Source organism: Mugil cephalus, chromosome 15 (genome assembly GCF_022458985.1).
Source record: "Mugil cephalus isolate CIBA_MC_2020 chromosome 15, CIBA_Mcephalus_1.1, whole genome shotgun sequence".
NCBI lineage: Eukaryota > Metazoa > Chordata > Actinopteri > Mugiliformes > Mugilidae > Mugil > Mugil cephalus.
The window spans coordinates 12,067,510-12,088,194 of record NC_061784.1 but is presented as its reverse complement, the minus strand read 5'-3'; the positions used below and the strand labels follow the sequence as shown (position 1 = coordinate 12,088,194).

General features: G+C 41.5%; 2 protein-coding genes across 2 annotated transcripts; one reads left to right on the top strand and one right to left on the bottom strand.

The window, feature by feature from the left end:
* The first annotated feature begins 1,845 nt into the window (after window positions 1–1,845).
* On the top strand, window positions 1,846–11,083 carry slc47a1 (solute carrier family 47 member 1). Its single transcript, XM_047606144.1, has 17 exons — window positions 1,846–2,112; window positions 2,410–2,511; window positions 3,313–3,381; window positions 3,486–3,634; window positions 4,072–4,114; window positions 4,408–4,452; window positions 5,042–5,139; window positions 6,688–6,785; window positions 6,922–7,035; window positions 7,461–7,528; window positions 7,608–7,716; window positions 8,001–8,076; window positions 8,160–8,229; window positions 8,370–8,502; window positions 9,561–9,655; window positions 9,769–9,873; window positions 10,004–11,083. Exons 1-17 carry the CDS (start codon window positions 1,900–1,902, stop codon window positions 10,376–10,378), a joined length of 1,962 nt encoding a protein of 653 aa, XP_047462100.1. The 5' UTR covers window positions 1,846–1,899; the 3' UTR covers window positions 10,379–11,083.
* A 1,193-nt stretch (window positions 11,084–12,276) lies between these two features.
* Window positions 12,277–20,464, bottom strand: LOC125020702 (multidrug and toxin extrusion protein 1-like). Its single transcript, XM_047606145.1, has 16 exons — window positions 20,121–20,464; window positions 19,175–19,276; window positions 18,961–19,029; window positions 18,641–18,789; window positions 18,455–18,497; window positions 18,278–18,322; window positions 18,015–18,112; window positions 17,756–17,853; window positions 16,149–16,330; window positions 15,950–16,058; window positions 15,733–15,808; window positions 15,447–15,516; window positions 15,231–15,363; window positions 15,041–15,135; window positions 14,884–14,929; window positions 12,277–14,793 (listed from the first exon to the last, which is right to left on the bottom strand). Exons 1-16 carry the CDS (start codon window positions 20,307–20,309, stop codon window positions 14,567–14,569), a joined length of 1,731 nt encoding a protein of 576 aa, XP_047462101.1. The 5' UTR covers window positions 20,310–20,464; the 3' UTR covers window positions 12,277–14,566.
* Between the last annotated feature and the right edge of the window lie 221 nt (window positions 20,465–20,685).

Here is a 20,685-nt window from a genome sequence, read left to right as displayed (position 1 = left end):
GGCTCCCTCGGTCAACATGTGTTACCTTCTGTGTCTCATGTGTGACTGAGAACATGTGGTTCATGGGTTTGTGGTGTGGTAATCAACTGCCACAGTATGGAAAACTAACGTTAATGTTTTTAGTAAACATCTACATATTACACCAGCATGTTTCTACATTTGGAGAAGAAAGTTGAAGAAGCTTGTTTGGAAACACTGCGTCATCCCTTTCCGATGTAACGTCATAAAAAGGTATATTTAGAGCTCTTATGTTTGTGGAAATAATTAATAGTCCATCTAAAAGGACTATATGCACACACACATTAACCTGTTAATAAAGAACAACTACCAATCCCCTTTTGTAAACTCTAAAACAGTGCCTGTATAAGTCAGTATTGCAGTAGTGTAGCAACAATAATAAAAAAAATTAATTACAATTTAGTTGACATGCTAATAGTTAAGTAAAAGGACTCAAAGAGTGATAAGAAAATCAACATTAAAGGTGACAAAAAAGTGTGTGTGTGGGTGAGTGTGTGTGTGTGTGTGTTCTGGTACAGCTATCTTTCTGAGGCCACAGAGAGTAAGACCATCAGAGCGAGGACAGTTTGGAAAGTGAGGCCTGTTTGAGGGTGAAGATTTAGTTCTAGGTTAAATGTCACAAATAGATCATGGTTACTGTTAAGAAGCAATTTTTTTAGACCCCTAATTCAAATTTGGTTGAGCATGTACATATAGTGCATGGTGTGTTACTCACTACTACTACTGGGTTTCTGTGCCCAGCGTTGCATTTCAAGCTGTGGATTTTACAATTTAGTACATGATATTCAGCTTTGCACCTTGTTATATCCACTGTCATGTGTACGATTTCAACAAAGAGCAAAGGTTGGATGCAGTTGCAACACACAGAGTGAAGAATGTGCTTTTTATATTATGGTGCACAGGGTGTTGCTGTCCCTCCTAGCTAGCAACCTATATACATACAATGATCTCCCCATGCACACAAACTGACACACAATGCCTTCCTTTGTAATGTGTAAGCTAATTTATTTTGTCCTGGAACTAAAGGTGGACTTGCACCACAAGTTGTCTGGAGGTGCTGCTGCTGCAGCAATATCAAAAGTCAGGACTCCTTTTTCTTCTTGGCGGTGAATAAATGTTTAAGTTGCAGAGCTGCATCAGGAAAAACGGACGATGACAGCTTTGTGCACTTGTGTGACCGTGTTTGTTTATGCGACTTCTGCAAAAGGAGCGCGACCCCTGAGGGATACAGTCGGTGGTCAAAGTACACTCAAGAGGCAGATAAGATCAGCGGCGGGAAAAAATGTGCAAACACACAAATACAAACATCATGGCTGACCTGCAAGCAGTCAATCAAAGCCTGCAGAGTGTACGCTATTGGAGTTTCTTGTAAGCAAACAGGCATTCCTCATGAGATTACTGCTGAGCCCGCAAGGACCTCTGGCACCCCGACCCACACACCAAAATACGTAATGAAACATGCCCACAAAGTGCTCACTTGCTCACTGCATGTACTTTACATACAGCGCAAATATTGCAAACATTGTATTCTCTCCCACAATGTGAGGCTACATTTATCAGTGCCGCTTTAACCCTTTCATCAATAAGACTTTTGTTCCTTTAAACTCCTGCTGTCACTCCTTCTGGTTTCTATTCTTTCATCGCCCTCCTCCTCCAAACCACATCATTTAATCAATAACTTTTAAGAAGTGCACGTGCTGTTTCTCAACCCAGATAGGCCGACTGCCTCTCTTACCCTTGCAATCCCTTAGCCCCCTCGCTCCCTGCCTCGCTCGCTCCCTCCCTCTCTCGCTCCCTCCCTCCCTCGCTCCCTCCCTCCCTCCACTGCGCCGTAGCCGTTCTCCCTTCTCTCTCTCTTCTGTCTTCTCTTGAAGAGTTTGAATGGAGAAGCCGGGTTCCCTGGAACCTGCTCACCCCTTGCCGGGTGCAGAGCCCGTCGCCGGGGTCTCTGTTGCCAAGGCGGCGGGGGACGTGGGAGACGAAGAGGCGACACTGGCTAGCTCTAAGCTGTTTCGGTGTGCATGTGTGAGACGCTGGATACCACTGGCCTACAGAGAAGAACTCTACCATGTCTTACGACTCACAGGCCCACTGGTGAGTAGGGGAAAGTTGACATGTTGGTGGAGACCTTAGTATGCTATCCGTAAAGTGCAGTGACCATAGTACATTCAGTTATTGTTTTGTTGCAGAACTACTCTTTAATGTGCAGTTACCAGTTGATATGACGTCCATACCAGCCTGTGTTTGTTGATTTCACAACACTGCTTTCTAAGTACTTTGCTGCGTAGGCTACTGATAAGCATCCGAACCAGGCTAATATCAATAATTTACTTACATGCTCAGTGATGGGAAACCTGCAAATGAACCACATCTGTCTGTTTCTTCCTACAGCTGCTGTCCAGGTTTCTGAACTTCCTCCTGCCGTTTGTTATCTCCATATTCTGTGGGCACATTGGGAACGCAGAGTTGGCTGGATATGCACTGGCCTCTGCGGTATGATCTATTGTCCATAGCAGACTAACGGACTGATTAATTTCTATGTCTGCGAAGATTCTTAGTTATCCATGGCATTGTACAAGCACAAAGCTTAAACATAGAGAACTAGACTTGTCTGATTTTTCTTGACATCTTTCATCACTCATCTCAATGACTTCTTCATGTCTGAACAGCATTCTCACCTAAACATGCAGAAAAGCTGAACTGTCCTAGTTGCCCAGCTTTATGTAGTAAAGTTAATATCTAGACAGATGGGGGTTAAATCAAACACACCCCCAAAAAACAAGTTCAGCATTGGCTGCCATTAATGCAAAATATAATTCAGTTACCTTAACCAATTAGCAGCAATCATTAGCAAACTAAAGAAGTATAGGCACAGGTACAGGCTGCTAGGAAAAGACCAGAACATGTACTGCATGTATCACCACATGCAGTCACTTGCTGTCTTTCACGGAGGTGGCATGTTCCATCGGTCAGAGAATGAAACAGAATGAATTTTCACTTTTCAGACACTTCACATACGTTTTTCCTTTTCAATTATCTCAAAAAACAAAACAAAACAAAAAATTTAATTAAGCTGAGCAAATGGCCGCGAAACTCTTCAGTGCTTTGTCTTTGCTGAGCAAATCTATATGAGAATGTGTACAATCAGAGTAACACAGAAAACACAACATACCTAAAATGTATTTCTTTGACATGAAAAGTGTAGAGAACTAAACAGGAATGGGTGCAGGGCCTTTGAATAGCCACGTTTTGTAGCATAAGTCTAACGCGTAGTGTTTTCTCATCACCTTAAAGACCCTAAATGTGACGACAACGGCAATAGGCTATGGCCTCGGCGTGACGTGTGACACGCTCATTTCTCAGGTGAGCGAACCACATCGTCTGTTCGTTGTTTTTTTTTTATCCCACAGAATTTGGCACAGAAAAGATGCAGCGGGATTGTCATTAGCCTCGTTTGTACTCCACAGACATACGGCGGTAAGAACTTGAAACGCGTGGGAGTGATTCTGCAAAGGAGTTCCCTGATCCTGCTGCTCTTTTGTTTGCCCTGCTGGGGTATTCTCATCAACACTCACAACTTACTGCTCATCCTGTACCAAGAGGAGCAGGTGGCCAGGTGCATCCACGTATTCTTGGGTTGTCTGGGTGAAAAAAACAACACAACAAACCATTAATTTTTGTCTCGAGTGACATAGATCTGTTATTCTTATCAGCTGTTCTATTGCCTCCATTATCTTACATCTTAAGCTGAGGTTTTTCTGCGCATTTACCAAGATACTGACTTACATTTTGAGCAACTTCACATAGTTCCTGTATGTTCTGTGAATATTTTATTGGCAGTTTTAAACAGTTTTAAATATGTGAATCTACTTACGTGTAAAAAAATTATAATTAGTTTAGTTTCTTGCCATTTTATTAATTTTTTAATTATTAAGGGAATGATGAAAATGTTAATGTCAACACATACTACATACAATATCTGAGCAGAAAGTGAATCACTGTCTTTGTGTTTGCCCTGCTAAATGAGAATTCTTCTGTTTCTTCTCCCTTCAGAGTTGCCCAGCTCTATGTGATGGTGTTTTTACCAGCTGTTCCAGTAAGTTCCAATGAACTGTGCATTAAAACAAAAGTATTCTCACTGTCACAGACCAGGCATAGAATATAAGTAGATCACATTTTGCACCTTCTCACAAAAACTACATTAGAAACTTTTTCCATGTTATAATGAGTGTTTTAACTCAGAAGTGAGACGAGCAAACATGCCTGTCCGTCACATTGTGTCCATTCCAGTTAAATCCGTACTTTGACTGAAATGATTCGGTTAATGCCAAACGAAGAAGTACCATGAAAATATTAACACACGTGTCCTCTTGTCTCTCCTTTCTGTAGGCCATGTTTCTGCACCAGCTGCAGGTTGCCTACCTGCAAAACCAAGTGCGTTTACGAGAAGACCTTGGTGTTCTCCTTTTTAATTCAGGAAAAGAGGGAAGGGCTCCCACTGTCACCTTGAGATAAATGGCACTCAGCAGAGACAAACTGTGTCACAACAGATTGTCATGCCAACAGTTTGAGAACTTGATCAGCTAAGATTTATTGGTACAACATCTAGTTTTGGACATCAGATAATGATTATAATTAGGTTCACGTTTATGGTTCTGAGTAAGTTGTCTCTAACATTAGACAGAATACCATGAAATTTAGCTTAGATGTTTATGTTTGCTCGGGATGAATTTTAATAGATTTGATAACCATTTTCTCTAGGTTGGTTTCCCCTTTATTTCTCAGTACCTAGTCTAGTTTATGACATCAGACCTATTGAGTACTGGTACGGTCACTTTGAGACTTCAAATCCAGCAGCTGATAGCATGGCCGTAGTCTCGTCTTGTCATCACCGGAGTTGCATATTTACTTGATTACGATTTGGGGAAACAAACATACAGTGTATCACAGAGAAAATAATATCCATGTTGTGTTGATATTATCCCTAAAGACTATATTCATAATTGTAAATTCTTTTTGACAGGGGATCATTCTGCCTCAGATGTACACAGCAGCAGCAGCAAACGTTATCAACTTGGGGGTCAACTACTTTCTCATTTTCACACTCGATCTGGGTGTCGTGTAAGTTTTTAATGCAGCTTCTGCCTACCACCTCATGTTTTTAATGGACCTAAATGAATGAAATTTTAGATAGATAGATAGATAGATAGATAGATAGATAGATAGATAGATAGATAGATAGATAGATAGATAGATAGATAGATAGATAGATAGATAGATAGATTTTTTTGCATATAAAGATAGGTTTTTATTAAGGGGAAAAAAATCCAAACCTACATGGCCCTGTGTGAAAAAGAGTTTGCCCCTCCTGTTGAAACAAAACTTAACTGCGGTTTATCACACCTGAGTTCAATTTCCAAGAGGTCACAAACGACCCCATAACAACGTCCAAAGAACTGCTGACCTCACTTGCCTTCGTTAAAGTTCAATGTTCATTACTCCGACGTGGGAGCGATCCAAGACCAAAACCACTGCTGAAGAACATAAAGACTTGTCTCAGTTTTGCCAGAAAACATCTCGATGGTCCCCAAGACTTTTGGGAAAACACTCTGTGTACTGACGAGACAAAATTTGAACTTTTTGGAAGGTGTGTGTCCCATTACATGTGGTAACAGATAACTGGTAACAGATAACAGAACATTTCAGAAAAAGAACATCATAGCAGCATGGGGCTGTTTTGCTGCTTCAGGACCTGGAAGACTTGCTGTGATAAATGGAACTACCTAAAGACCTAAAAATCTACCAAAAAATCCTGAAGGACAATGTCCGGCCATTTGTTCGTGACCTCAAACGGACAATGATCCAAAACACACCAGCTGACAAGTCTGACCACTTTTGAATGGCTGAAGAAAAAGACAATTCTGCAGAGATGAGTGGACTAAAATTCCTCCAAAGCACCGGAAAACACTCATTGCAAGTTATCGCAAACGCTTGATTGCGGTTGTTGCTGCTAAGGGTGGACCAACCAGTTATTAGATTTAGGGGGCAATCACTTTTTCACACCATGTAGGTTTGGATTTAGTTTTCACCTTAATGATAAGAGCCTTAATTTTTGTTTTTACTTGTGTTATCTTTGTCGAATATTTAAATTTGTTAAATTATCGGAAACATGACATTGTGACAAACAAGGAAAAAAAACAGAAAAGAAAGAAAGCAGGAAGGGGGCCTGCACTTTTTAACAATACTCTATATGAATGGATAGATACATGCTTTATTCATCCCAAATTGGGAAATTTATATTCATCCATCTCAGAAGAACGCTTTGTTTTTCTGTTAAAACTGAGTCAGCAGAGCACTCATGTTTGTTATTTTTGGACTTTATTTAGCGGAGGGAGGTAACAAAGGGCAGAGAAAGAAGAGGGAACTCTGACAAGAGTTGATCTTGTTCCAGCTGGACAAACATTTGATTCATCAGGCAGTCGACGCATGGACTCCTGCTAATCGTTGGGGCTTATTCTCAGACCATTAGACATCTAGTATGCTCAAATCACAGAGTAAACTTCATCTGTCTTTATCCACATCTGTGTGTAGGGTGGAATCAAACGTTGTCTTTCATTAGGCGTCCCTCCTTAAAGAAAGATGTTGAAAGAATGCCATGTGTGTTTGCAGTGGATCAGCAATCGCTAATAGCCTCTCTCAAATCACCATCTGCCTGCTGTTGTTTGGCTACATCAGATGGAAGAAACTCCATCTGCAGACTTGGGGGGGTGAGCACAACCCACTGATCTGAATATCAAACACTAAACTACCCAAGCTCTGCTACTTATCACTGCTAGGTGAATAACGTACAGCACGTGAACAGTTTTGTCTACATAGTGTATTCCTGTATGAAACTCTCTGTAGGCTGGTCCACTGACTGTCTGCAGGAATGGGGCTCTTACATGAAGCTGGCTGTTCCAAGCGCGTTCATGGTCTGCTTTGAGTGGTGGATCTGGGAGATTGGAGGCTTCCTTGCTGGTTAGTACTGTCTGCATGTTTCCATCTCTTCAGAGGACATTTCATGGACTGACATTCATTTTCTTGATATTTGTTGCTTGATTTCAAGTTATTTCAGATCTAGATGTTCTCTTGTTTTGTTTAATTTTTATATAACACTCAATAGTTTTATATAAACTAGATCAAATTCCATATCCTGTACAGTTATTTTATCCTTTTCCTTTATGCCAATATTGAAATCAATCAAAGAAACCAAACTGCTAAGAGCAACAGACACAGGTTGCAATTAAAAAAACGTCTGGATAAATGAGGTTTCATGTCATTTTGACCGATATAATTTTGGACATTTTTCTGAAGGACGTTTATAATTAATGGAAAAGTCAGAATAATCTAAAGGTGTCTTCGCTGGAACGTCTTAGTGAACATCTGAATGTTTATCATATCAGGTGTGCTCGGTGAGGCGGATCTCGCTGCCCAGCATGTGATGGTGGAAGTAGGAAGCATAATATACATGGTGGGGGTCACTCTTATCATGCAACATCATTACTGCAGATTATTTACTGGCACCAAAATGAACTATGTTGTCCATGCAGTTCCCTTTAGGTATCCATGCAGCTACCTGTGTGCGTGTTGGGAACGCTCTGGGGGCTGGGAACACTGCCGGCGCCTTACTCACCTGCAAAGTGGTCCTAGTTCTGACAGGTGTGGAGAAACACTCACATACCAATAAATACAAGCACACATAGTTGCTGTAACATACACTCCGGCCTCTGAAAATCACTTGTTATTAGGAACGCTCAACGGTTGACGCAGACGTACGGCGCTTAGAGTATCGTCTTTGAGTTTTGCATCTCTCACACACGTTAATCTCCGTCAGAACACTTCACCTTTAATGTCAAATGTATTTAATGTTGTTAATTGAAACTAAACTGGGTAATTTACAAACTGTCAACTACTATGTCTTATGTGTAATGTCCTTGCTATAGGAGTGCTTGCTGTGTTCCAGGGTTTTGTCATCACAGGCTGTAAGTCCGTCATTGGCTACATATTTACCTCTGATGCGTGAGTTTCAAAATGGGCACACATCCATTCCTGTATTATGCAAAGCCAACTCCGTTTTGATGATCTTTTTCTGCTGTCTGCAGCACAATTGTGGCGATCGTGTCAAGCAACCTCACAGTTTACATATTTCTCCAGTTCTTTGATGCACTTCTGGTATGTAATTACACAACAGAACGAATGCCCTTGTCTCGTTTCACGCTGAGTGCTTGTGCTGCATTGTACACAGAGCTGTTTGCTTGTTTTGTTGAATCAGTGCCCCCCCCTTTTGTTTTTCGAACTGTGTGACTTTTTAGTGTGTCTGCTCTGGGATTCTCATCGGATCTGGGATGCAGAAAATTGCCGCTTGGTCTAACCTGGTGTCTTACTACTTCATCGCCCTGCCGGTGGGAGGGGCTCTGATGTTTTTCGCAGAGCTGAGGATATTAGGTGATCTTTTTTTTTTTGTACCATGTTGTAAACATGTTTCTTTAACATGTTTCTGGAAAGTTGGACATCTTAATATGTGTCTATATTGGAGTGTTGCTTGGAAGCGTTATGTTATGTTATTCTCAAAACACATGCGGTGACATTCCCCAGTACCTGTAGCAACGCTCTTGTGACTTCAGTTGCACATCACCTGGCCCCATTTGTTGTCCTCCTGACCCTGGTTGAGAGAAGTAAACAGACATGTCAAAGATTAACTCATTTATGCCAGCATAGATTAACATTTTCCTTTAAGAGACTGAAGCTTCCCCTTGTTCATAAATGTATCTTGTGTTTGTCCACTGAGCAACAGCAGCCTTGAAAATTATCAGCAGAAGTGTATCCATGTTTTAATCCGGGGGTCATTAGTTCAGCTCACAAACCCAGCGGGCCATTTCTTAATTTTCTTCCTTGCCATTTTCCCCTGCAAGCAGAAAGCTCTCTGCTCATACTTTGCATCTACTGATGCATGCGTGCACACACGTATTCACTTGTGAGATGTGCACATTTTTTGTCTGTAAATGTACGGGAGCAGATTAATGACAGGGATACTCACTGCGTTTTAAACACTGATTGGTTGATTACGTTTAGCGTCTAAACGTAACAGCTGACTAAAGGGCATGGTCGGTTCAGATTTAACTTGCAGATATCCAATATGTCACTGTGGGCTGCTAAGCTCAACACCTTGACCCAGATATCTCAGCACTGAACAGAACGACATTTGGTTACAGGCATCCATGTTCCCCTTTTGTGCCATCACTGGGCTAAAAAGTCAATTTTTCATTTTTTAATTATACTTTATATAATTTATATGTGTAAGTAACACATTTGGATGTTAAAACTGTTTGATGAATGTAGCATGCTAATAGTAAACCCTTAACTTCATGCTTGACTGTATTTTTTTTTTTTTTTTGTATATTATATATACACTTAGCTTTTCCAGATTTTATTATCAGTACGTATGCAAGTGTAAATTAGTCTCTAATCTATGTGTGTGTTTGAATTTGTTACCCTCCTATCAGGCTTCTGGCTGGGTCTCCTTATATGTGTGTTGCTTCAGGTGGGTTTCTTCATCATTGTGATCTTTAAACTCAACTGGAAAACAGTCACACAAAAGGTGAGATAATCTTATTATTTTCTAAACTGTTGACAAATGTTCTATTGTAATATAATTATATATATATATATATCCTAACTTCCCATTTGAACCTCACTCTAAAATGCTTTTAGGCTCAAATGCGAGCTGGGATGAAAGTGGTGGTGACACCAAAACGTCCTGCTAGTACAGTACTGAGTGAAGCGATGCTTTCGGACGTCCCTTACAGTCAACTCGCAGTAAGTGAACACGCACACTGTGTAATGTGTAGTGAATCAGGGCGTTCTCCCTGTGGCACCAGTCAGTTTAATTTCAACAGCACCTTTTCTTCTTTTTTTTTTTTTTTTTTTTTTTTTTTTTACCCCGAAGGCCCAGATGAACGGTGATGAAGCTCCTAAAACAGACGGCTACAGTCCCGTCAGCACCCAGGATCAGGAACAGAAGGCGAGTCACGAGGCTGAGGGCAACAACACGAAAGCGGCCGGGGCTGAGAAGGATTCTGAGCAGAGCAAAAACACCTCCGACGCCAAACCTCACGAGCTGCTGTCCGTCTCTCAGTTGATCTTGCGTCGGGGACTCGTCTTCGTGCTTTTATTTCTTATCTTGGTCGCAGGCATCGTTATGCATGTCATTTTCCCCCCGCCGGAGCCCGGTGCGCAGGGCCGGGCCAACGTTACCCTGAACTGGGCCAATGACTCCACTCCTACACCACTGGCTCCACTCAACCTGACCTCAAACTTCTGAGGCATATTTGACCTCCGAATGTAGACGTCCCGTGGCTACACACAGTGTTCGCAAACAGCCGGGGACGAGGAACTGGGACAACAAGGCGCGTTACAAGTCCCTCGCTAAGAAACCACGTGGGCATCAAGGAACAGATGTTCTCTCGCAGATAGCTTTTGATTTTTCAACCTATTCTTGACTTGATTTACCTATTGTATGACGACGACAGACAGTATCCTCTCGCTTACTGACCCTTAAATCATTTTCTCATGTTTTAACTGTACGATTGACTGTAAATATTTGATGTAAAATGTACATTTATACATGTAAATATGCAGTGTAACTATGTGAGCAAGCAATACGTTGTTGTTGTTCTGTAATGTACTGTGACTGAACTATAATCAATAAAAACATCTTTTAAAGTGTGTAAAAATCCAGCACAGGGGAAATATAAATAGACGAAATACGTAGTTATGTAACCGGGTATAGCTCCTTAAAAGAACTCTGAACTCGATTTGTTGGTTCATCTTGTAATTGTGTCCTTGAGGTCAAACATTAAACCAGAAGTTACTCATATCCCGCAGAAGCCAATAGCTGCCATAATGATAAGCAGAAAATGATCTCGATTCTCCGAGGATGCAGATGCGTTTACGTGAGCACACGAAAGGACACACGCTAGACACACACTGCAAATGAATGTGAAAAGAATAAAACGTGCAACTTGAATTTTGTCATATTTCTTTTGAGGTGCAGTGTGTGGGATTGATTGACTGTTGCTGTATTGCTTTGTGTACGTGTATCAGTGAACTGGACATCTTGTTCATTTTTGGTCCGACCTGTGGTATTTAAAACTCGACTTTATTCATGGAGCTTTAAACACAACCACAGCTGAAACAAAATGCTGTACAAAGGTAAGAATAAGAACATAAGAAATAAGACAAACAATTAAAAGCAATAAAACAATAAAAGCAATAAAACTATAAAACAATAAAAAAACAGTAAAAACACTGAAACCACTAAACAAGAGCACGGTCTCAGGCCAAATCATAAAAGCGGGTTTAAAGATAACATTTAAAAAATGGATAGTGAGGGGGGCTTGTCTGATGTGCAGTGGTGGATCGTTCCGTAATTCGGGAGCAGCACCAGAAAAAAAGAAAATCATTCGGTTGGTTTTTATGTTGCAGTAATTGTGTGCGACTGTACAATTAAAAAGAAACAATTTCAGCCACGGCGCTCACTCTGTGCTTAGGGTAGACACCTTGTACGTCACGCAACACGGCAATTACCTCGTTACATCACAGAAACCTTTAAAATCCAGTGTGGCAGCCTGTCACGTTTTTCTCCTGTGTACACTTTACCCAGAAAGACAATGACTTATGTGTGTTTATGGTGCGTGTTTATGGTCCTTTGTCGTGAAATGTCGCTCCGGGAATCTGCACACAGAGGCACTGAGCTAGCCCCCTCTTCTTTTGCTGCATTTGTTTCCATCAATCCTTTAAGAAATGAATTTACTTGCTTTAAACACTAGGGGGCATAGTTTGTATATTATTCAGAGTTCCACGCATCAAATGAAGCTGGAAAGTGGAAATGAGGCTTTAGGAGGGAGATACTATATTAAAATACAGTAGTGTGTTATCATTAGAGTGTAATCACATGGAGAAATAAATGAACGTGGTGCATTTGTTAGCTCAGAACAAGTCATTCATATCTACATAGTTAGATAGGTAGTTACTTATTTAGTTCCAATCTGCAGCCTTTTGAGCTCGTACAGTTCAGTTTTGTTTTGCAATGATTATGTTGTAAATTGTGTTTTTTGGATGTGTTTTAAGAAGAAAAAAATTTTAAGAATTAAATTTTTTTTTTTTTTAAAAAAAAAACATAAATCTCAAAAGTATGAAACCGTTATTTTATGTCTGATCCCGAGAGTGTCGGTGTGGACAAACGTGGTCTCATAAAATCTGATGGTGAGTGATGTTAAAAATCTAGGTAGGTAAAAACTAGGTCTGCAAATACCAGTATTCACACATAAGCCATAACCAGTTGATCTGGACTGTTTTTCAAAAGATAATGTTGCCCACTATTAACTGCAGTCCTGAGATCCGGGTCCATCGTTGTGCCGCGTGGTAACACAACCGAGAGGGTAACGTGACGTTCCCCGAGCTGTTATTTCAACTTCCAGTCTAGCACCACAGACAGTAAATCTTTACACAGGCAGTTGTCACTCGTTAATGATGCCGCAGCGTGTTACTGATTGCAGTCTCTGGAGGTGAGCGGGCCAAGATTAGGGGTCTCTGTGAGGAGTCTGTGGCGGCAGCTCCGCTGATGAGCAGGACTGAAGCTCGGATGACGACGCAGCCACGTGCGACTCAGACCTCATTTACATGCCGAATGACGACAAATTAGTATGCGAGTATTTATGTGGCGAACATCAGGCTGTTGAGGGTGCAGTGGCTAGCGCTGTGGAAGCTCTGTTGAAGTGAATGAGCAGACTACACGCTGGCTATCCCTAAAATTTAATCATGGCTGCACTAAAAACACACGTGTTTGGAATCAGCCCCATGAGAAACAATACGCATGGTAGTCGGCATCAAGAGGAGTTTAAATTGCGCACGGGCAACACATTTTCATAAGCTGCTTTCCTTCACACATCCTCCATTATCTTCTTCACACATACTTTAGTGTTGCCCTTGAGGCTGCTCATGGTACAGCAGTTAGCTGATAATAAATTCAACTAAGTCCGACAGATCAGTGAACACAACATGACGAGCGTCCCCCGGCGCCACGTCCGCTCTTCAAATGTCAAAATCTGTCCTACTGCCAGAGTCTGACTTAATGTCTTTGTGTTTGAGGACTGTTACAACTCTGCGAACCTCTCCCATGGGCCCGTTCGCTCCACTGTTGATCTTTCCACGGTGCCAAACTGACTTGACAGTAAAACAACCAAAAATGAAAAACGATCGCACGCGAGCTCCCTGAGATCTCTCGAAATGTTGTTATTTTCTCTCCAGGTTTCTCTCCACACGCCGTCCGGTGCAGCAGAGGACAAGTTAGATAGATAGTAGATAGATCGTTCAAATGGGGGTCAAAAAATCTCCTCTCCATTGACTATAAACATATTCTTGGATTTCATTTGCATGAAAGGGATCAAACATTTTGCAAAACACTTATCCCGGTGTAGAGTTTAATAAGGAGAAGAGGCACAAAGCACCAGCTATCTTCACAGTTAGAAGCTTGAAAAAAAAAAAAAAGAGACTGATGAACTCGTCTCCCATATTTAGGGCTGCACCGTTACATATTAAACATTTCCTAAAATGCTAATCCGTGACGTCAATGTGTAGAGGGAAACACGCATTTATTTCGGAGGAGCACACGTGGTTAATTGTTTGCCGTTAAACGGGGCGAAGTCTTTATTTATGAGCCACCGTGAAGTCTGAGCTAGCTAGTTATCTGCTCCTGCAGGGGGAACAGGTGCTTGATTTGCTCAGTTTGACGTGCCTTCATCCAGCCAGCGCGTTTCAGAGCGCGAGTACAGACCTTTCATTACCGTCGAATTTGGCAACACAGATCAAAGGAAAGAGAAATAAACCACAGAATAAGGGGGGAGCCTTTCTGTCTTTTGATGATGAAAGCACACATGCACGGATGCGCTGTGGCCTAAATATAACATTTAATCATGCTATTTCTAATTGCGGCGTCCATTCAGTGTATAGTATATTGTGGGTTGAGAAAATCTATTTTGTCAACGCTGCCTTGACTGGGGCCCGTCTTACGCAGCATGTTTCTATATAAAGATGCCTATACAGTGTTTATTTTTCAGTTCAGCTTTTCAGTGGCTGCCTCAATTAAGTCCTGTTTTATTAGATCGTCCGATGACTTCACCGAACAAGTGACTGAAAGTTGACAACGAAATAGATCTGAGCAAGAAAGCTAGAAACTGATAATAAATGTTATTAGTAAAGCTGCTATCAAAATGCTTCTTATTAAAGACAATTACTTACGGCGTCATATCTGTAAATACAGTCCTAATCTGCACCTATAATTCATTCATTCACTTATCATAATGTAGGTATTTCCCACTCTTGAAATTATATAAAGATTAGCTCGAACATTGCAATAAAATTGTAGGTGCTGACAAAGCTACAAGAACAGTTTGGTAAATAAGATACCGCTTCACGGGACGTGCTGTCCGTCACTCTGGTCTAATTACGGTCACTCCAGTTCGAGGAGCCTGACGAGCAGCTCGCTGACGAAGACTCCGGCGGCAAGGACGACGAACATGAGCAGCAGAGCGAGGCCCCGTCGTACCAACAGCTGCCTCACCGACAGGACCCCGTCACCGGAGGTCGGCCGGTCTGAATCGAGCGCCTCCAGCTTCGCCTCTCCTGCGCCGGATTGAATGGTTTTTGCGTGGACCTGTTTCTCGCCAGAGTCCAGAGCTGCAGCGAGGGAGAGTTTTAACACGACATTGACCTTAGCTCCCAGAAAGGTGACCAAATGTTGCTTTACCTAAAACAGCTTTGTCTTACCTTTATTTTGACTCTCTGTGATGTGGACTCCTGCTCTCACCAGTGCCTACGCAGACATGTTTTTAAAATATATCTCTGAATTAATTAAGAACAAATGAGGGTTTGTCACAGTTTTATCTACAACAGCGACCCTGCGTGTTAATTAGCTGTCACTCACCTCCTCTGTGGCTTTCTTCCAGTTCAGTTTACACAGAAAAACTATGAAAAATGTGGACTGTAACAAAACACAAATTAAGAACCCTAACCAGAGTCCTGTCGTAGGGAGAAAAAAAAAAAGATTTGTTAGTTCGAGCCTGAACATGAGTCAAACGTGGTGACTCACCGCTAAATATTTAGTCCTTCCTCACCTACGATGCCCATTTCCACAGGGAACATCAATGAAACTCCGATGGGGAACCCGATGAAGTAGTAACCCACCAAGTTGCACACGGCGCCAGTCATCTGCTTTCCTGCCCCCCTCACAATTCCTCCCGTCACCCCCTGTGAAGGCAAACCAAAGAAAACACGTCTGATTTCATTTGAACATTTATTTCGAAATTACTTTATCTGGCGCAGGTTCCCACCGCAAAGGCCTCGGCAACGTGGATGAAGCTGTACATCTTCATGATATCCGCCACCCTCTGTATGATGTCTCTGAATGAGATGACAAAGGCTGGTAAGGGGGGAAGTTGATCAAAATATATTTTGCTTACATCTACTGGGGGTAATGCCACAGTATAAAAACTAATCCACTGCATGCACTGAAATTTATACATGATGAATTATTGACGTTAAATGTGTGGAGGGGTCTGCATGTTAGGTTTTGTTTCTGAGCCGAAAATACACAAACCAGTGAATGCACATACTCACTTCTCTGTGGTGAAAATGTAACCAATCACATCCTTGGCCACACCGAGAGAGGCCCCAATGAAACAGGAGACAATGGCTGGATTGGGGTTATTAAAAAAGGAGGACAATTTTATGAACGTTTACAGATAAGACTGAGATGACTTAAGTAAAGGAAAACAGATCCAAGAGGCACATGTCTCTAACCGACTGAACAGACAGTACAGTATTTCATTCATACATGCCCAGATGATGGAGACCTTGGTGGACAGCTTGGCTTGTTCTGTGTTCCCAGCACCGAGAGCATTTCCAACCCGAACGCTGGCAGCGACAGAGAAACCCATAGGAAACTGTGGAAAAGGATGAGTTACAACTATTCAGGTACACACACACAACCTCAGCACACACTAGTAACTACATTATAAATTTAAAGGGGTTACCATGTAAGCGATAGCAGCCAGCTCATAAACTATGGACTGAGCGCCCAACTCAGTCTCGCTGATGATCCCTGCCAGGAACCCTGCGATCTCATACAGCCACCACTCCAGGCAATGCATCAGCATGCTCGGGATGGCCAGCCGGAGGAAGGGACCCCATTCCTGCAGACAGTCTCTTGACCAGCCTGTGATGTAATATGAGGGATTAAATGCTTTTCCATATTACCAGTGAGTAATAGGGATGGGTGCCTGGTACTCAGTACTGTAATACCACCGGTGCTGACGCAAATGGTAGTAACCAGACCAAAAAGCAACGCAGATTTCGGCGCATCACTGAATTTTTAATTAGCACCCCTTTTATCAATCGCTGTGCCGACACTACACGTGACATCACATCAGTTTTTCACCTGCATGGATGGAAGTGAAACTTCAAAATCGACTGTGAGCAGTGACTGGAAATCTAGTCTAAGGCGAAACAGTCAAAAGTTTGACTGTACAGACTCAGTGTCACCAACCCTGCAACTAGTGCTTGAAGGCCAAATTGTGCAAGGGAGGTAACACCAAGCCAAGAAAAGTACCGTCTTTGGTAGCCTGCGATACCCCACGCCACTGTTTTAATTCTGATAATTATGACTGTTACGAATTTTATTTTATATTGGTTTATTTCTTCGTTGTATTTATATTAATATTCTGTTCAACTTTCACCAAAAAAAAAATAAAAAAAAATATATATATACACAAAAAGGCACCATTTTTGGACAAAGTTTGTATGTTTTCCATTTTTTAGGCACTGTTTAAGCAGCGGCACCGTTTCAGAAGTACCGGTTTGGTACCAGTATCGGATAAAACCTCAACGATACCCATCCCTACTGCGCATTGTGTTGCCATTTCAGTGAAAAATGTGGTAACTTCTTTTAGTGCCAAAATGTGCTAGTGTTGGATGACATTAAAACTACAGCCACATTACTGATTACATGCACGAAATGATAATTTAATATTGTGTGGGATATTTTATTTATAACACCTTACATGTCAACATGTTTAATAGCATGTTAGCATGCTAATTCCCACCACTAGTAAAGCTGATAGAGAACGCGTTTTATTAGTAACAAAGGTAAATTGTTAAAAACGGCAACTTTATTGCACAGTTTTGTTATTTTGGAAAATGTTTTCAAGAGGTTTATTAAAAGAAACACTCGATTTTTCATTAATTTTTGGCACAATACAAATTACAAAATTTGTATAATTATATTTTAGCAATTAACTCAAGTCCAAAATCAAAGTCAAGTGGAGCAGATGAAACTGAGATGAAATGAATAAAAGTAACAGAGTCTAATCCTGCAACATGGATTAGACATGTTGTGTTTTTGGTTAAACTGCTTTATTTTTTTAGTTTTGGTTATTTCTGACAAAATGTGTTTCTGTGTTTTGCTATTTAACTGTACCGAATAACACAAAATACATACAGTATTTTTACCTACCTATGTGGATATACTGTACATGTAGAGGGCATTTTAATCACATTCTTTGCTATTTATATGTGTACCTAATAATCTGACACCCATCAAATATACTGCCAAACACAACGTTATCTAATCCTTAAAACTTACCGTCCCATGTAGCTTTGTGCAAACCCCTGAAGCAGATATACACAAACAAGAACACAGCCAAGGAATACTGTGAGATGGCATTGGCAGCTGCGGACCCACTTTGGTGACGTTGAGCGGATTACGCAACAGGAAAGGTAGAAAAGCAAAGCATACAGTCATTCCCAGTCGCTCATACAAAGAAAGTCCTACAATAAAGTGTCAATGTGTCTGATAATCAGTGTAATTAGGGAATTATTAGACGTATGGTGCGTGTACTCACGCGACCCCCAGATCCAGAACGCTGAGAAAGACGTAATTGATGACTGCATTCAAAACGTTCCCCATGGCTCCGGATATCACCTGGGGCCACATGATGCCCTGGGAGTCAAAAAAAACCAAAAAACAAAAAAACGCAGCTACAGTTTTACCCTCAGTGCAGCTGCTGTTTCTTCCTTTCCCACAGTAACAACCCACCAACGCATCAGCACCATCACCATGGATAAACTTTTATTCATTATTATCATTTTGCGCCATTCAATGCACCTGATTCTGAAGATACCTCCCCTGCAGCTGGTACATGAAGGCGGCCTGCGGAATCCAACACGTTGAATGGGGATTAATTGCACTGATAATGCAACACAAGAGTCATTCAATGCAGCACATATGTGCGTATATGTGTGGGGATACAAAAGGCGTTTTGTAGAGGCAGCCGAAACTCACGGGCAGAGCTGGCATAAAGATCTTCACATACAGCTGGGAGAGTCTTTAAGGCAGATAGAAAAAAATTGTAAATAACTGCACAAAAAAAGACGGAAATTCTACTGAATAACAAGAGGCATGATGTAAATTTGTGTTATTGTATGAGTGCTATTCACTGCTTTTGTGGACCCTATGGAAAAGGCTCACCTGGAGACTTCCTTGCTTTGCCTGACAGCCAACAAAATGGGTTGAGTGTTAATAAGGATGGCCCAGCAGGGGAAACAGGCTAAGAGCAATATGAAAACTCCTCTTTGCAGTATCACTCCGACGCGCTTTAGGTTACCGCTCCCATAAGTCTGCAACAACCGCGGTCGGAAAATGGGAAAATAAAATAATACTTGTCCAAGACAAAGGTCATAACTGACACGAGAAGACAGATCTGAAAGTGCACACTGTGAGCACAGCGGCGGCCGCTCGGGACTGACCCGGTTATATAAATAATGTATGAATAATGAAATTGTGAGTACCTGAGATATGAGGGTATCGCATGCTGATGCCAAACCGCAGCCAATGGAAATACCTGTGACATTTATTACCTATTATTGAAATTAAATGTTATTACATTGAAAGAGAAAAAAAAATTAAATATATATTCAAATGTGAAAGCGTGGTTATTGGAAGGATCTGTGCAGGCAGAGCTCCAATAAAAAGCACAAACAATAGAGTAATGACATCTCTCACTGCTATTGCTAATGCCACCCCTGCCAGCTCCGTTTTCCCCAGGTGACCGCAGAACACCATGCTGACGAAGCCGATCAGGAAGCTCATCAACTGTGAAATGAACTGAAAAACAAAATCAAGCTCGCTCGTTTTCGCAGCCATAAAAACATAAATGAACTTCAGCGAAACAAATGAAATATTAAACTGCGAACGCGACACATAAAAAGTAGGCGATTGAGTTATTACTCATGGAAGAAACAATGTTTCAAGGGGCCTTGAGGTAAGGAAAAGTTCCTATTTGTTCCAGCAGCTGACATGTGTCATGCTTTGGTTTAGCTGCAGCTCCTTTGTGTTTCCAAATGTCCTTTACTACTTTCTTTTCTTCTTTAGAAAATAGTTCTTGTGATTGCTGGTGTAGGTTTTTGACAAGTTTTTGGCATCAAAAGGTTCGCACAAAAGGAAACTAAATGCCCTCATCTATCAAGTCCTGGGTTTGTACAATGAAAAGAGGAAAGTGAATACATATTAGGTTGCTAACATATTTTCCTCCTCGCAAAGTTACAATTTTCTGTTGAGCTGGCAATTGCATGCCATTTTCTTTGTGTCATATTGAAAATGTCATACCAAAAACTTTCATGTGAAGCTTTAATGTTATGACTATGTGACTGTCAGAGAGGAACTTCAAGCCATTTAAATGAATTAATGACAATTTTATTTAAATTAAAACATCTTCCAGAACAACACTGAATGCTACACTGTTACCACAATCATGCGATCTAATGAGCCCCAATGGTTTGGAGCTATTAAAACAGGTAATGCAATATCGCAAGCTGTTTCTAATTCAAATTAAAAGATAATTAGAAAGCTCTTCTTGCATGTAATAAATCCCTCTTAGTCAGTGTTGTTGCTGTGTCTTTAGGTGAGTTTAGAGTGGTGGAGTAAACTTTTTTTCCGGACACAATCTTACCACGGGTCCCGCAAGTTTTAAAAAGCGAGCGCTCTCATTCCTGTATTCCGTAGGTACCCAGAGCTTCATGCTTCTCAGGCAGGATCCGCAGCATGAATCAACACTTAGAGCAGCAGGAGAAGGTGATTCGTCTGCTTTGGACTGTCCATTTACTCCCCTACATGTGTTGTTTGCTGCTAAATCCTCCATACCGGAATGAGATTTGACAGGAAACAGACCTCGAGCTAAATGATGTTCGCACAGTACAATCCCCTTCGGCCACAGAGGAGATGAAGGCTGGGAGTAATCAATAACCCATTACCAGGGTAATAATCAATAACCAAGACACCTTGCACCCCTGTCTGCGAGAGTGCACATGTACAGTATGCAGGGGCCCTGCTACGAGTCAGATCTCCCCACCTCCTGACGAAGCTGTCCACTCCTCCAGGAAGCTGTAAACTGGTCAGCGGGGCGTCGCAGATCTTCACCCTCTCACCAGCGTTCGAAAGGAATCAAATGTTCTTTTGGTCGAAGCGTGATGCCTGAACACATGCCTGTGCTGAAACCTCCCTGTATGAGTCACGGA